At 39.6% G+C, this 16,464-nt stretch overlaps 1 protein-coding gene and 1 pseudogene across 1 annotated transcript; both read right to left on the minus strand.

Moving 5' to 3' along the window:
* Window positions 1-8,986: 8,986 nt before the first annotated feature.
* LOC145397853 (uncharacterized) lies at window positions 8,987-10,269 on the minus strand. Its single transcript, XM_080270890.1, has 2 exons — window positions 9,624-10,269; window positions 8,987-9,483 (listed from the first exon to the last, which is right to left on the minus strand). The coding sequence occupies exons 1-2, from the start codon at window positions 10,267-10,269 to the stop codon at window positions 8,987-8,989; spliced, it is 1,143 nt and encodes a 380-aa protein (XP_080127016.1).
* A 4,826-nt stretch (window positions 10,270-15,095) lies between these two features.
* On the minus strand, window positions 15,096-15,214 carry LOC145397930 (5S ribosomal RNA; annotated as a pseudogene).
* Between the last annotated feature and the right edge of the window lie 1,250 nt (window positions 15,215-16,464).

Here is a 16,464-nt window from a genome sequence, read left to right on the forward strand (position 1 = left end):
TTAATGCTACACATCACTGCCTTCTTAGATTTTAGTTTAGCATAAATATTCTCTCTCTCTCTCTCTCTCTCTCTCTCTCTCTCTCTCTCTCTCTCTCTCTAAAAATATGTGCTGTAGATAGACATAGATATAAATAGATAGATAGATAGACAGACAGACAGGCAGAAAGAGAGAGAGAGAGAGAGAGAGAGAGAGAGAGAATCAGAAAAAAAAAATTGTTAGGGAAAAAACATATTATATGCCATTTCCTCGGTTATAGCCTGCCCCAGCCCAGGAAATTACAGTAATCATACTCTGACCACCCGTGGTGATACATCTCCACCATTAATAGCAGCTGGTAAACACTATTTTTTTTTCCTACTGTATCCTAGGTTCTCGGTTATACAAACTAACTGACTATTTAGTTATACTGATATTTACGTTAAATATTATTAAAAATTAACCAATTATTTACGAACAGAAGCTCACTTTGCTAGACAAAGTGACTGCTAGTATTATATGGTAGCAGACATATTATACCGTACAGTATATACTGACCACTTAGTGTTTAGTGCTCTCGCAACTGAACGTTACAGAAACTACTAGGCTTGGAACAGGCAGAATGAAAAAATAAAACAACTTCATACGAACTGCCCTTCGTTTTGTTATCATTGAGATTTTAATAATAATACAAAAACTGGTGAAATTCCCTTACACAAAGTAATTCTCCAAGTTTGTTTAAGATATAAACTAAAACCTATTAGTACGATTCTATAGCCAGACGAACTTAATAAGGTTAGGAGTGATTTTTTGAATGAACGGTAGCCTATTATGTAGTCTTCAATAATCCCGTCATTACTACACGACTCTGCTTAGCTAAGTAAATTTGCCTGGCATCAGCAACAGTATACCAAAGAAATACGTCATAGTGAATGAGTAAAATCAAAGAAAAGTCGCAGTTCGGACAACAAGTAATTTTGTGAAGCATTTATTGATTTATTCATGGTATCTCCAAATGACGTTATTGAGGTGGGGAATGCCATTCTAAGTAAGACTATTCTATTCCAAAAGAAAATCTCCAGTAAGTCCTACTCCCGCCCGTCACGCTCAGTTTTCTGTTTCTTGCGTTCATGATCTCACCGAGAAATGCTTCCCACGGCCGTTTGCTTCCTTACGGTGTTCCATAATACAGTATATTTGTCAGCTTCCTAAGTATTCTGTGAATTAGTTACGATTCTAACTTCACTTACATGAAGACAATTCGTGCTTGGTAGAGCCCCCGTTTCAGGGGTAATAAGGAGAGAGAGAGAGAGAGAGAGAGAGAGAAATCTAACATAGACTATCAACCAGAATATAAAGGCAACAATAACGACTGATATCGACCAACCAGTATATTCTACTAGCTCAGTTTATATTGTTTCACATTTTACACAAAACACAGGTGTCCCAAAGTTTAACAATACTCAGTAGAATGGTGATAACTTCCACAGAATTGGAAAACTAAAGTATGAGTCAGAATCATTCCATGAAGTAGGAAAATCTGCCGTCATAATTAGCGTACAATACTTTTCTGCAATATTTTAATAATGACTTAACAACAGACTGGATAATGTAAGGTCAGTGATGGGTATAAGTCATTGCAACGAGAGAATTTTAGAAGAATTCCCGTTAATTGAAATAATGGAGAAAAACAATTACTCTGTGAGGGGGCAGTTAACACTAATGGTATGTACTGAAATGATAGTTGTTCAGTGCTAATGCTAACAAGCTATTGTAGATGAATAAATAAGATGTACCTTGCAGTTATAATAGGTGATGAATACTGTCATCCGCTCACTTGATACAGTGCTACCTATTTCTTCCTTCACCTTTATCGTTCTGTTTTTGTGTCTGCCCCCCTCCCTTCAAGGTTCTTCCATTATATATTCCTGTAACTTTTTGTTACTCTTCTTTCTGGTGGGTTTATATTGAGTAACAAGCGTAATAGTTTCCTCTTATACCCATACGCGTTCCTTACGTGTCAACAGTTGGCTTGGCGGAGGGTTAGTGCCCTTCCCCATAAAACAAGTAACTCCAGGGGCGTACCTAGAGATTTGGGGGCCCGGGGGGCTAGGTTCTTTGCAGGGCCCCCAGGGGGGCTAGGTTCTTTGCGGGGGCCCCCCCTCCGGGAAGGGGGCCCCCGCAAAGAACCTAGCCCCCCTCATTTTCAAAACTTGTCTAATATCTCAGTCGGGATTGCCGGGATGATTATATATATATATATATATATATATATATATATATATATATATATATATATATATATATATATATATATATATATATATATATATAGGCTTATATGGTATGAAAATCTTCTTGTGGGGAAATATATGTATAAATATGTATGCACACTGATGCCTTGTATTAGAATATCGACAGCATGCACACAAACAGGAGACATGTACTAAAATTGTATATTGTGAAGTAAAATCAAAGTTTAATTAAAATGCATTTCTCTATTTTCATAGATCCTCAGTTAAAAATAGTGGCCCAGGAAGAGATGTGCTTCCTACAAGTCATTGATAGCCACTGATATTTGGTATGAATTGTCCACTGTTGTTAGTTTCATCTCGAGTTGTGTGAAGCTTCAGTTGCCACATTTTCGTAATTCGGAAAAAGGTTTGTTTTTTGAAGCTGTAATTGGGTCAGTGTCTCATAGATCTCTGTTCAGTAATGGTTTAAATTTGCTTATGAAATATTTTTCCTTTGATTTTCTTAATATAGGATCATCCTTTTTTACTTTATAGAAGGGCATAATATTGAAGTTTTGAGAACATTTTTTTGCACAGTTAGCTATGTGGGTATTAACATATAAACCTTTACCGTGATTAATAAGATCCCTATGTAGGTTAGTACGAAGCCTGAGATTTTAGGTCTCGCCTATATAAATCTCTTTGCATCCACCGCAGCGAATTACGTAAATGCAGTTTTGTGTCGAGCATCCCATGTTTTCGTTAATTTGGAATGTGTAGTTGACACTGGGAAAAGTGAATTGACTGCCTTCAATTATTTCCATGCAGAGTTTACATTTTTTGTCTTCACATTTCTTCACTTTAAAACTAGATATATTATTAAACCTGGCCCTTGTTAAAATTCTTTTTAGATTATTGAGTTGCCGCTTTGCTTTAATTAAGGAGACATCTTTATATATTTCTTGTGTGTCAGGTGCTTTTTGAACATTAATTGTACATGAGACTTTTTTAAAGTGATCATCATAATTTGGGTTATAGGTTGTTATATATGGTACTGTGTGTGTATCATTGGCTGTTTCTTTATTACTGGAGCTCCGAAGGTTGCCTATGGGTATTTGTTTTGCTCTTTCTATGCCATTTTTTATTATACTTTTGGGATATCCACGTTGTTGAAGAAAATCTTTCAGTTCACTTAATCTTATTTTTTAACTCAGGTTCTGAAACTATTGTGCATATCCTCCGTGCTAAATTAAATGGTATGTTATTTTTTATGTGTCTGGGGTGATTAGAACTATGTTAGATAATGTTTTGTATCAGTTTCCTTGTAATGAATGTCAGTAATTATTTTCTTATCTTGCTTAATGAGTTTTATATCTAGGAAAGTGATTTTGTCTCCACTTGTGTCACATGTAAATGTTAGTTTGGGGTCCAGGTTATTCATGATGTTTATGAGTGTTGAGAAATGTCCATCTCTCTCGTCCCAAATCATAAATATATCGTCTAGGTATCGCATATAGTTCTTTTTCATTTTATCTGCTATTGTCTTACCAAAATGTGCTGACACCTGAGAATATAAGGTGTTTTCTAAGTAACCCAATGCAAGATTGGCATAATTTGGCGCAAATTTTGTCCCCATTGCTGTTCCTGACACTTGTAAGTAATTTTGCCCATTAAATTCGAATGAGTTATTTTCCAAAATTAAACTGCATCCTTCTTTTATTAGGTCTGCAGGTATACGATTTGTATTATCATAGTGTTCATCAAACCAATAAGTGATAGCTTCATATCCAAGTTCATGGCGAATATTGCTATATAGGTTTACCACATCAAGAGTTACGAAAATTTCATTATCATCTAATTTAGTAGGAATCTTGTTTAAAAAGTCTAGATTGTTTTTGATATATGAAGGTATGTATTTCAGAAAAGGTTGCAGTAATATATCTAAGAAGTGACTGAGACGGTGGATAGGGCAAGCTGGTCCCGCAAAAATTGGTCTCATTTTAAGGTCTACAGGGTTTGTTACGGAAATCACTTCTGTACTACCAAATATCAGTGGCTATCAATGACTTGTAGGAAGCACACCTCTTCCTGGGCCACTATTTTTAACTGAGGATCTATGAAAATAGAGAAATGCATTTTAATTAAACTTTGATTTTAGTTCACAATATACAATTTTAGTACATGTCTCCTGTTTGTGTGCATGCTGTTGATATTCTAATAAAAGGCATCAGCGTGCATATATATATATATATATATATATATATATATATATATATATATATATATATATATATACATTTTTAGGACTTTTGCCCCCCCCCCTCAATTGGGAGCCCGGGGACAGTTTCAAACAGCGCCCCCCCCTGCGCCCCCTTCAGGTAAAACACTGAGTATCCCAAAGACAAACGGCCACTCTTTACAGGATTATGGCTTCTGGTTAAATATTGACATAGAACTATCTAACTGGATAGTAATGGCAGTAGTGTTTTGGATCATGATGAAGAGTCGCCAGATGTCATACAATTGACCCTGCCTTCCTCATAGTCCTTAAACATGACAGCAGAACATTTACAAATAACCAGCAAACAAGAAAATAAAGTAATTGAAGCATTTTAAAATTATTGTAGCATCACAGGGAATAAAACTCTTGTAACCATATTATAATTATTTTAATAATTATTTTATATTTTATTACTTTTAATATCATTAATAATTTTATATTTTTATAATATTTTGTAATAATATATTTTCTTAATCTGTATTCATCAATTTGATGCCTATAGTTGGTAGGTTCCGCAACTCAGATCTGTCTTTCCTAGAAACATCTCGTTAGGTCTGGTTAGCGTGGTTTGCAAACAGAGCATTAATATTATATGTAGTTTATGGTAATTTCAATTGGTGACAATTTGGCACCAAGTCTGAATTATAACGTTATCACTGAAACGATTACTTCTTAATGTATCCTCTCATGCAGCATATTTCATAATTTCATGTTCACAAGTGAGTTATTGTTTATTGTTCATTTTTATTATGTTTCATATAGGTTAGCGTTTGTGTCAGTCGCGATGATACTAAAACTTTCACTGATTTAGCATTTCTAATGTTTTTCCCGTATGGACTAGATGACCATGTCAACAAGTTTCACAGAAAACGTTTCCATACTTATGGACAGGAATTCCTCGCCTGTTGCACCTCAGTTCCTCTGTCACCATTAACAGCAGCCAAATTTATAATTTGTATATATACTGTAAATATTTTTTGAAGCATTTTGCTGCAGTGTTATTAAAGGACGTACTCTGATGCAACCTTTCATATCGATAACAAAAATCAGATACTCAATAGTTTTTTTTTTTCTTTTCAGATTAACATTCTCATAGTCCGGACAGCTCTGGTACTCTTTCGTTACTAACGCCATACATCTTGTCTAGCTAACAGGCTCCGTCAACATAACCTTAATAAAAAAAAAAAAAAAAAAAAAAAAAAAAAAGGAATACTGTTAGCGACATGACGAGGCAGGCCTTTCCCACGGTCGAGCAGTAGACACTCAAGTAAGAAAGGCATTTTCAAGGTCAGGAAATAAAACTAAAAACAAACTATGAATTTAGGCATTCTTTTACATTTTCTTTTTTAGTTTATTGGCCTGTCATATTCCTTTCCATATATAATATACACCTGCAGATGAACTCGTTAGGGGATGAACACTGAGCTTTTGAAGTACGTAATGGGAACACGTGTCAGAGGAATTATTATTATTTGTGCTATTCGATGTTTGTGATACATAGCCATATATTTCAGGTAGGCCTCCTCTACGTCAGAGTATCCAGCAGAAAAGTATACCTCAAGCTCAGGGGTCAGAATCAGCTGAAGACTTGGAGACTCATCAAGTAAAAAGAAAAAATATGATTCAAGGAAATTTAAATCAGAGTGGCAGAAAGATCCCAAATTACGATGCTTTGAAAGTCATGTTGATGATAAGACGTTTTGTTCAGTTTGTTCGAAAGTTATTGAGGGTAGTGTGTCACATCTGTATAGACATCTAAACTCAACATATCATAAGACAAGAGCTGCTGTAGTGACAACATGCTCTGATATCAAAGAACAGTTGGGTAAAGTTTCATCTGTGAAAGGGCAGTGTGAAAAAAGTAGATTGTTATGGTTAAAATTCCTGTGTGAACATAATCTTCGTTCAGTTTAATGGATCATCTAACAAAGACAGCAGCGAAAGCATACCGTGACTCCAAAATTGCACCAAATATACATTCTGGCAGGACTGTATCTAGAGGTTTAATTGTAAATTGCATAGGTAAAGAAAGCTTACACATGACTGTAGAGAAACTTAGAACCAAAAGGTTTTCCTTATTGGTTGATGAAAGCACAAATATATCAACTACAAAGCAACTCGCTTTGGTTGCTAGGGTGTTAGATGATGACACAGAGGCTGTACAGGACATTTTTCTCCAGTTAAATGATGTGGCTGATGCTACTGCATATTCTTTGTTTAATGCCATTCATTCATTTTTTGAAAAGCATCAAATTCCATTTAAGAACATGATTGATTTTGCAGGCGACAATGCAGCAGTTATGATGGGTAACTATAATGGTCTAAAATCAAAACTCCAGCAGGTTTCCCCTAATTTATTTGTTCTTGGCTGCATGTGTCACTCTTTGCATCTTTGTTGTTCATCTGCATGTTTGAAGCTCCCTAAAGTTGTTGAAGACTTGTGCAGAGATATATATAATTATCTTTGCCATAGTCCTAAGTGTATGAATGAATTCAAACAGTTCCAAGAATTCGTGAACATAGAGCCACACAGAATTTTACGTCCAAGTCAGACTCGCTTGTTGTCTATTCAGTGTGTGGTGGACAGAATTCTGGAGCAGTGGAATGCTCTTGTTTTGTTTTTTCAAGGTGCTGCTCTGGAAGATCACTTAGAGTCTGCTGAGAAAATCTATGGAGCACTGATGAATCCAGTGTATAAAATGTATTTTAATTTTCTAAGTTATATTCTACCTGTTGTTACCAAAATGAACAAGGAATTCCAAGGTGAAGGGGTTCAGATTCACCACGCATTTGAAAAAGTGTGTGCTTTATACAGATCAGTTCTTTCAAATTACATGAAGAGAGAGGTATTGAACACCCAAGACATATTTGCAGTGAATCCTCATGACCCACGTAACTTTCTGAGTGAAAAAGATATGAATTATGGTACTAAGGTTCAGCGAATGCTTCTGGATCTAGAGGATGGTTCCACTATTGAGATGTCTCTTGTTTCTGGATTTAGAGTCAAGTGCCTTAATTTCTATGTTGAACTAGCAACCCAAATTATTAAAAGGTTCATGGGAATGAGCAAAGTAATGCCTTTTCTTAGTGCACTGGATCCTAAGACTGCTATCAGTCAAACAATGAGAGATTTAACTGAGTTATTGGATATATTCCCTAACCTTGTTTCTGAACCCCTACACGATGCTGTAAATGATGAATGGAAAAAATCTTCCTTTTCACACAACCAAGATACAAGAGATATCTGATCTTGTACAGTTTTGGTATAAAGTCAGAGCCTTAGAGTATGCTGATAAATCTCCGGTATTTCCTCACCTGTCTGACTTTATGCTGTTATTACTTGTGTTACCTCACTCAACAGCAACTGTTGAACGGATTTTTTCCCAAGTTAATTTGATCAAGACGGAAATGAGAAACCGTCTCAATGCAGAATCTGTCAATGGGATAATGTTAACAAAAATGGTTGGGGGTACCAAGCCATGATATGAATGGGTACCAAGCCAGAAAATGCTACAGTCTGCATCTAAATTTAAGAGTGAAGAAGAGAAAACCGAACTGGATAATAAGTAGTTAGCAATGAGCTTATTTTATTTTTTTTTAAGTTCCACCGAATAATTTTGGAAAAAAGGCAATAAATGATCAAGTCATCAGTATTCTAGTTCTTTTTTAATGGTATTCTTGAAGAACATACACATAGTTATTAGATGATTTTGTTCCAACTACGAGAATAGGATAGTCAATAATTATGATTTTCAGCCATTTTTAGACGTTAACGGGTTTATCATTTCAGCACATAGGCAAATTATTTCTTAGTATCAACTAAATTGAATTAAACGACTGATGTTTTCCCTTGACGCATTGATTTTTAAAGATTTTTTGTATTCTAGCTTATTAACCATCATATTTTCATAACAAAGAAAGCGGTACATGTTGTGGTGCATTGTGTAATATTTAGTGGTACGAAAGGTACATTTTCAGTGAAGCGTACGGTACAAAAAATTGTTCCCAGGTGGCAACAGTGGCTGGTTCAGTTGACTCCTGACCTTTTTCTTTTCTTTTTTTTGTAATATATATCCCAGGGTATTCTGGGACACGGGCAAACTTAGAGCACATCAGAGATGCGCTTGGTTTGCGCGGGCTGTGACTAGCGAGGGGGAGGGTAATCCCTGACCGTGGTAATGAGTATGTTTAGTGGTGTATTAGCAACAATGTTTGCAGCATCGATGAGGTCGTCCCCTGATCGAACAAAGCCCATTCCAGGGTGCATCCTGAGTGGAGTAGTGGCTGGACAGTGGAGGATATAATGGAACAGAGGCTCCTCAGATCTTTCCAAGCAGTGTAGGCATGAAGCAGGGTCTCCATTTGAAATTTGTGTGTAGCAAAGGAACCCCAAACGCAGTCGTCGGAGTCGCACTACTAGATAATTAGATAGGCCAGGGGGTGGCAAAAGCGGGGTATAAGAAGTGGCAGTGGCATACCACGCGGCTGAGCGTTAGCCCTCTGCAATGCAAAGCTGGTGGTCATCCCGTGATAGTCTGCCAATGGTGTTAACCCATGTTCTGACTAGGTGCGAGGTGCCGGGCCGAAGCGGAAATGTGACCTCCGGTAGGGAGCAAGCAGCGCGAGCTGCAGCATCAGCAAGCTCATTGCCTGCTATTCCCACATGACCTGGGAGCCAGTGGAGGGTGATAGTGGCACCCCAGCTGGAGAGAAGAGAGGCGACATGGTGAATTGCAGTGATCAAGAATACATTGTCAGTCAAAGAGAGTGAGCGGAGTCTCTGGAGGGATGATAGGGAGTCAGTGTGGAGTACGACATGTCTGTGAGAGTGGATATAGGCATGGCGCAATGCCACAAGGATGGCCACGAGTTCCGCTTGGAATGTGGAGACTCCCCGAGAGAGTCGCCAGGACTCTGTATAGCGATCACATACAAACGCCGACCCAGCAGAGCCATCAGGACTGACAGATCCATCCGAGAAATAAGTGGCTGTGTCAGGGGAGTGCAGGGTAACCATCTTAGAAAGACTCTCCTGACGCAGCGTGGTTGGAATGGAGGAGCGTGGCTTCGCCTCCGAGGGACAGAGGATCGTGAAAGGAGGGGGGTCCCATGGTGGTGGGGCAGCAAACCCCGGACAGGGTAGGTCTGGATCTTGGCAGATGGCAGGGGCGGCACCCAGACCGTGAATAAAGCAGCCATTGTGCGGGCCCAGTTGCGCTGTGGTAAAAGGGCTGGGGGCCTGGACAGGAGCTGCTTTAGCAGAAGGGACACCGGCAGTTGAGGGCGATGTTGCACGCGCTGGAGAGTAAAAGTTGCTGCTCTCAATGCAATGCGGTGTGCCAGAGACGGCAAACCATTCTCCATACGTAAGTTAACAAGCCGGGTCCAACGAGGAGCGCCCAACATGATACGGAGTGCATCATTCTGTAAGACCTCCAATGAACTAATAATTGGTGGGGCAAGGCCAGTTAGGCAGATGGCACTATAGTCCACCAATGACCTAATGGCATGAATGTAGAAAGTTCGGAGGACCCTATAAGATGTCCCCATGCTCCGGCTTGAAAGACACTTGAGAGCAGCCATGCATGTTGAAGCACGCTCCCACAGGTATTTTACGTGTCTCGCAAAGGTGAGGCCGCCATCTAACCAGACTCCCAGATACTGGTAGAGAGTAACAAAGGCAAGATGGTGTCCACCAAGAGTCAGTGGGAAATCTGGGGGACGAAGTCCGAAGGGGAGACACTTAGTTTTCTCCAAGTTGAGACTCCTGACCATGGCGGTGAGTGTGTGCTTGCTCCACTCACCAGATCATGACATTTTCAGTCCGCAGAAGTGAGGGAAAGGACTGAAATGTGTAAGGGAAGGTGTGGGGGTGTGAGGGAAGGTGTAGAGGTGTGTGGGAACCTACTGCTATATCATAGGGTTAAACAAGTCCGCACTTCTTCCCCTTCTTCATTTTCCGTTATTATAAATGTTTAATTTGAGTCTGCTGTTTTATACACTTTCCCATACTTAAGCCAACTGATGTCACACAAAAGCCACTCCTCCCTGCGCTCTGTTGGAAAGTGAACCGACTTGGTATTAGTAGACTTAAGAGAAGTTAACCTCTTTCACAATGATGACGTCACTGTTATTCCATATTTTTTAATTTCTTTTCCCACCTATCGAAATTGTTAGGTCTGGTAGGGCGCTTCTGTAGAAAAAGAGATACTGGAGGCTGTATGTAACTCCTTCAGTTTGAAGTCTTTACTCAGCTGAATGATATCGTCATTAAGTAGCAAGAAGTTACTCGAAAAACGTCACTGGTTTGTAGGAATTAATATAGTAGATTGTTTCTTAGATCTCCCTCCTAACTAAAAATCTATATGCATATTAGGGTGGCTTTTATTTGGGCTGAAAATCTAAAATTATAAAATATATATTATGTCTGACCAAATCGAAGAGTTCCATTTCAGGAAATAAAAAATACCTCTGTGAAGTTTGAGTAGTATACAGTACATTAATATTTATGGTTGGCTGAAAGGTCTCAAAAGTTTTTCCTACACTGCACCCTTACAGATGGGAAGTGTCCACTTTCTATTACACATTCACTAGAAAAAAAAACATACAATAAAATAATTTTCTAATGCATGTTTTGATTTCACTGCAATAATTGTACAATACAAACATATGCTAACAATTACGACTGATAATCATGTGAATCTTAGTGTTACTAGCATTTCATATCTTGGTTTCTTTATCAGCAGGGTTGATTTCTTTGCATCAGGATAGTCTGTCCGGTTCTGCTCGACAACTTGGAGGGTAGACTGCAACTGCTCCTCATCTCGAAAGTTTCCTGACCTCGTTGCTTCCTGTATTACGGTGACACCTCTCTTGGCATGGTCGTTGATCGTTGCATGAGAGTTCACAGTCGGCCGAGCAGGCTTGAAGTCATCCCTGTCGTTCCATGTACTAGGGTCTTCGTTAAGGAATCCATCTGTTATGCCCAATGTCACAAAGACCTTTCTGCTTTGCTTTGATACAAAATCAACAAGCGTCATTTGTTTCACATTCTCGAGGTCTAACACCGCTCGTTTTGGTGAGTCCTTCTCACCTTCATTATCTGTTGAAGCTTCCAGAATGGCCTGCTTTGTGGTCAAATCCTCCTCTGGATCAAAGAGGCTAAGAAGGATCAGGTCTACTGACAGGTACCATAAATGCCCTGCCATGTTGTGCAATGTAGCTACCCCAATGTTTTGCTGAGGATATGCTTGAAGTTGCTCAAGAATTTGGAGGTCATTCCTACTTGCACTGGAAGTCAGAGGTGCTTGGAACCAGGCTTTGATGTAAATCTTTGCGAGAAAGATGTTAAGATCGTGCAGTCCTTTGGTTTCCCTTGCTCTTAGGTGAAACTGAGGCCGGAAAAGCATGGTGAATAGGTCCATGAGCCCGGAACTTTGCCCCATGAGAAGGTGTGCTTCCAAATAGATCAGTACCAATTCGAGCAGCTCGTGATAGCTGTCCCGGGGTTGGTGATTGCATAACTGCTGTTCACTGAAGGCAATGGCGTCAGTACGGACATTGCCAAGCTCAGATGCGGCGAAATCGCCTGAGAAGACATTATGAAATCTTTCATGGTCAGTGGATGGCCATTGTTCTTGAAACCGCTTAATCACAAGATTTTCCGGTCCACTGGCGAATCCCAAGTACTCAGCAAAGGCATCAGGCTAGACTAACTCCAAAATGTGGTGCCGGCAGGCAAAGTGAAGAAAATTCCTCTCGAAAAGCTGCTCAAGAATTGTGCAAGCTCCAGTTGATCGGCCTAAGCTGGAGATGGTTCTGTCAAAGCATATAACACGAACCACTCTATTCGTAGAGAGCATTGTGTACAGCTTGCGCCATGGCTTGTTCATTTCCATTTAATATCTTTGTAATCTCCAGCAACTTCTACTCCCCAATCGTTGAGGCCAAAATGGGCAACCTATCAACCTTCTGGTTGCCTGTAAGGTCAGGCATAAATTTACTACCTTCTGGTTGCCTGTGAGTCAGGTCTAAGTTTACTACCTTCTGGTTGCCTGTGAGATCAGGCGTAAGTTTACTACCTTCTGGTTGCCTGTGAGGTCAGACCTAAGTTTACTACCTTCTGGTTGCCTGTGAGATCAGGCATAAGTTTACTGTCCCAGTGGACTGCAAGGGCTGTATTTGGCCTAAATGACTCGTTGATGATGGTGGCAGCTGCTTCCCGATGTTGTTGACGTTGACATTGTATGATCGATCTGTTCAGAGCAAGGTTTTGAGGGCTTTGTCCGAAGGCCCTGGCAGCCTCAAAGATGAGTATCATGGTTGCTTTGTCACTTAACCCATTTCGATCAAGCATAACAGCCAGGTATGATGAAAAGGCAGTTTGACGTCCTCGTTTTTGTGGTGGAGGGGCAATACTTTCGCTGGAACCTGTTTCTTCCAACACACTTTCCTTGGAATCACAGCTGCCCTCCAGTGTTGCTCTCTCCAACATGGCTTTCTTGTAAAATAGTGACCGATGTCTCCTTCTCAACTGCAGTTCTAGTTTTTCATCCTTTTTCTGCTCTCGTTGAACTAACAACTTGTCAACTCCTCCCACAGAGCCAGGCCATCCCTTCTTTTGCTGAGATTTGAGGAAGGTTTTATCCTCTTGATTGCCGATAAGATCTAAACCCTTTTGCGTGTGCAATATCAAAAAGTTTCTCGACCTTGGGTGAAAATGTGGCTTCATTAGCTCTTTGGGTGTTGGTCCGTCTATTCTCGGTTTTCTTCAGTCCTTTCCATTCAAAGAGTAGTTTCTCAAGCTTCTTGGTCAAGTCCTGTTGATGCTTAGTTGGGATCCAGGCCTTTGACCAGAACTTTAACTAGCTGTTTGGTCTCAGTTGGTGCTGTTCGGATCTCCTCACTGAGAACATGATGACGATACAAAAAGTGATCAAGGACTTGCTTCTATGAAGGGATTTTACTTCCTTCAGTCTCTTCTATGGGGCAGACTAGAAAATCCTGGGACTGTGTTTCCATTCTAGACACAATCTGCAAACAAGCAGAGGGAGAGACATTATATAATATGATGCAATAGTAATGTAGTATGCAGGTGTAATACTAAACACAATATCACACACACACACACACACACACACACACACACACACACACACACACACACACAGGCCTGTCACGCGACACAGCAAAGACCAGACTGTGAAGATCAGGGTCTGTATTAATAAAAACTTCTAGGAGTACTCCTAAAATTGCCACTAAAAGTGGTTGTAGCTGAGAGTTGCTTCTAAAAGTTCCTCCTAGGAGGACTCGTAGTAGTAATTTCGCTCCTACCATGAAGTGTTACCAACACAAAGAATCTCTGTTTAATATATTTTAAAAATTACCATTACAAAGCCTTAGCGTATCAGTATGTAGTTTAAAAATGAAAAAAACTAGTTTTTATATATAGAAACAGCATCTATTTGAGCTTATATTATGATTCTTTACGAACGTTGATAAAATGGATAAAATGGAAACACATCGTGTGGTCAGCTGATCGTACCTGCTACCATCGGGGCATCGTGTGTACATGGTACAATGACCGTCAACAATGGCACAATTTCAGGATTCCACGGCTGCAGATAAATTCAGGAGAAAGAGAAACTGGACGGAGGGAGTGTACGAGGGACCTTCACAAACCTCTTAACAATGTGTGGAGCATTTAGAGCATAGAGTGTTTCCGTTATCACATTGCTCACTGATGACTGCGATGGTCCAAAGTCATCACAATTACACTGCTGCATTTTTCCAGTTGCAAGGTACCTAAATAGTATCAACACTTTCATCTCGGATGTGAGAGGATGGTTTCGATGTGTGGGCCTTTCCAGTACATCTCTTACTAAATCAGTAAAACAGAATGCCCTCACAATCGAAACGGTACCTTCTTACAAGTTCATGATCATCGTATTCCATGAATGCATCCTTTCGAGCTCGAAAATTTCTGCGTGGTGGATGGTGTCGGTCAGCCATGGTCTATGATGTCTTGTCTCTTGGTGTTTGAGGGACGCAGCTACTGTGTTTACTGTCACTAAAAGCCCTCCTAACTCCTTAAAAGTCCTTGTGGAGGACTTTTATTTTTTAGCGATTTTACGAGTAAACTTAGGAGTTGAAAGTAACTTTTAGGAGTCCTTCTAGAAGTTAGGAGCCAAATTTCACTTTGAGAGGAACTTTTACTTCTAGGAGTTTTTATTAATATGGGCACTGACTATCATAGTCATTCCACACTGCTGCATACTTGCGAGAGCTCATGAATCAGTAAGAACCCGGAATATTAACTTTGACCCATGCTGTGTTTGGTAATGGTCGATACCCGAGCTGGGCACTATAAACGAAATTTCACTTTTGCAAACGCAAATTCGTAACTCAGATTATATCCATCCGCAACCACAAATCCACAACCGTAAATCCGCAAACGTCTTAGAATTTGCATTTCCACAAATCCATCCATCCATCCATTGCCAGACGCCATGTATCCCAAACGGGGTGGTCAAGGGCTTAGAGTTAATTGTTTTACAGGGAGGGGCACTAATCCTCCACCAACCCCACTTGACACGTAGGGATGCCAACAGCATCTAGTGTTCCCAGGCGGTCACCAATCCAAGTACTAACCAGACCCAACGTTGCTTAACTTCGCTGATCGGACGGGAGGCGGTGTACTCAACGTGGCATGGCCGTTCGCACAAATGTAAACCACCAATATTCCTTTCAGTACCACGGCATCAGTTTTATTCTGGATACCATTAGAGAATTCTATTAAGTTTAGGATGATATTTTTCGTAATCAAGATGTTAAAAATCATCTCTAGTTACTCATCCACTAAAATTATATTATTTACTCTATTCAGATTAACAATAGATGACTTTATGCAAACTGTCTGTACTTTATTTGCAATGTGCCCAAAGCTTTAACCGTGGGCACATACTTTGTCCATCCTGCGCAGAGGCCGGTAACATGGAAAGTAATGATATTTATATAGGTATACTAGATAGACTGATTATGCAGGCATGACTAAACCAACCATGGTGAAAATAGTCTGCAGGTGAAGAGTGTAGAAGAAGATGGCATGAATGTGTTTACTCTTGTGCTGGATCCTCTAATGTAAAGTCATCCATAAAAAAAATGATACCTCGCTAGTCAACGCCTCCGCGTATCTTGTGGTAACATTGTAACCTTTACGACTTCGGGTGATTCGAGTTGGGCTTTGAGATACTATGCCTCAGTAAACATCGATTCGAATTTAGTTTCACTTCCTGATGAACTAATATAGCTATACCGTGTGTGAAAATGCGCTTCATAAATATTGCTTTGTATATTAAATAAGCGCTTCATAGTGAAAGCGGCAAATCCTTTGACCTCAGTAGATAATATAATGTTGAACACCTTCATAATGCAGCATCTATCATTCACATTAAAACATGATAACTGGATGCCCAAAAATAGGTACAATGTCGTATCAGCCGATGGTTTCCAGCTATTCCCCACACAATTCAATGCACTCCTTTGATGTGATTATTATAATTTTACCCCGTGCCCTAACCTGTGACGTGACGTATAAAAATGTAATATCACATTACCGACTGGGAGTTGCTGTGTCGGTACACGTTCCGGAAAGACCATTAATTGTACTGACACGAGCATTATAACATCTTGAGGCTTAAAAAAAAAAAAAAAAAAAAAAAAAAAAAAAAGTCTCACATGAGGCTGTTTAATTTTAAAGGCGGCATGTCTTCATTCTTTTCGTCCTATTCTGTCATTCCTTCATTCTTTCCTCTTTCTTCTGCATACGTGTGACTTTACACTCCCTCTTCTTTCTTTCCTTCATTCTTTCCTCTTCCTTCTGCCTACGGGTTACTATACAGTGACAAGCCAAATGGTTTCCTGTACACCAGGACACCATTTACTACGCTGGGTGGTAACCATGTTACCAAA

This window comes from Coenobita brevimanus, chromosome 43, assembly GCF_032717465.1.
Source record: "Coenobita brevimanus isolate Jiangsu-jjx chromosome 43, ASM3271746v2, whole genome shotgun sequence".
NCBI classification, from domain to species: domain Eukaryota; kingdom Metazoa; phylum Arthropoda; class Malacostraca; order Decapoda; family Coenobitidae; genus Coenobita; species Coenobita brevimanus.

Bases quoted from the DNA above. Each gene is read 5' to 3' on its own strand.
- LOC145397853 (XM_080270890.1), bottom strand. From the start codon at position 10,269: ATGGTCAGGAGTCTCAACTTGGAGAAAACTAAGTGTCTCCCCTTCGGA. The intron at 9,484-9,623 runs GTTTGCTGCCCC...CCCCTGACACAG, and splicing joins CCAGACCTACCCTGTCCGGG to CCACTTATTTCTCGGATGGA.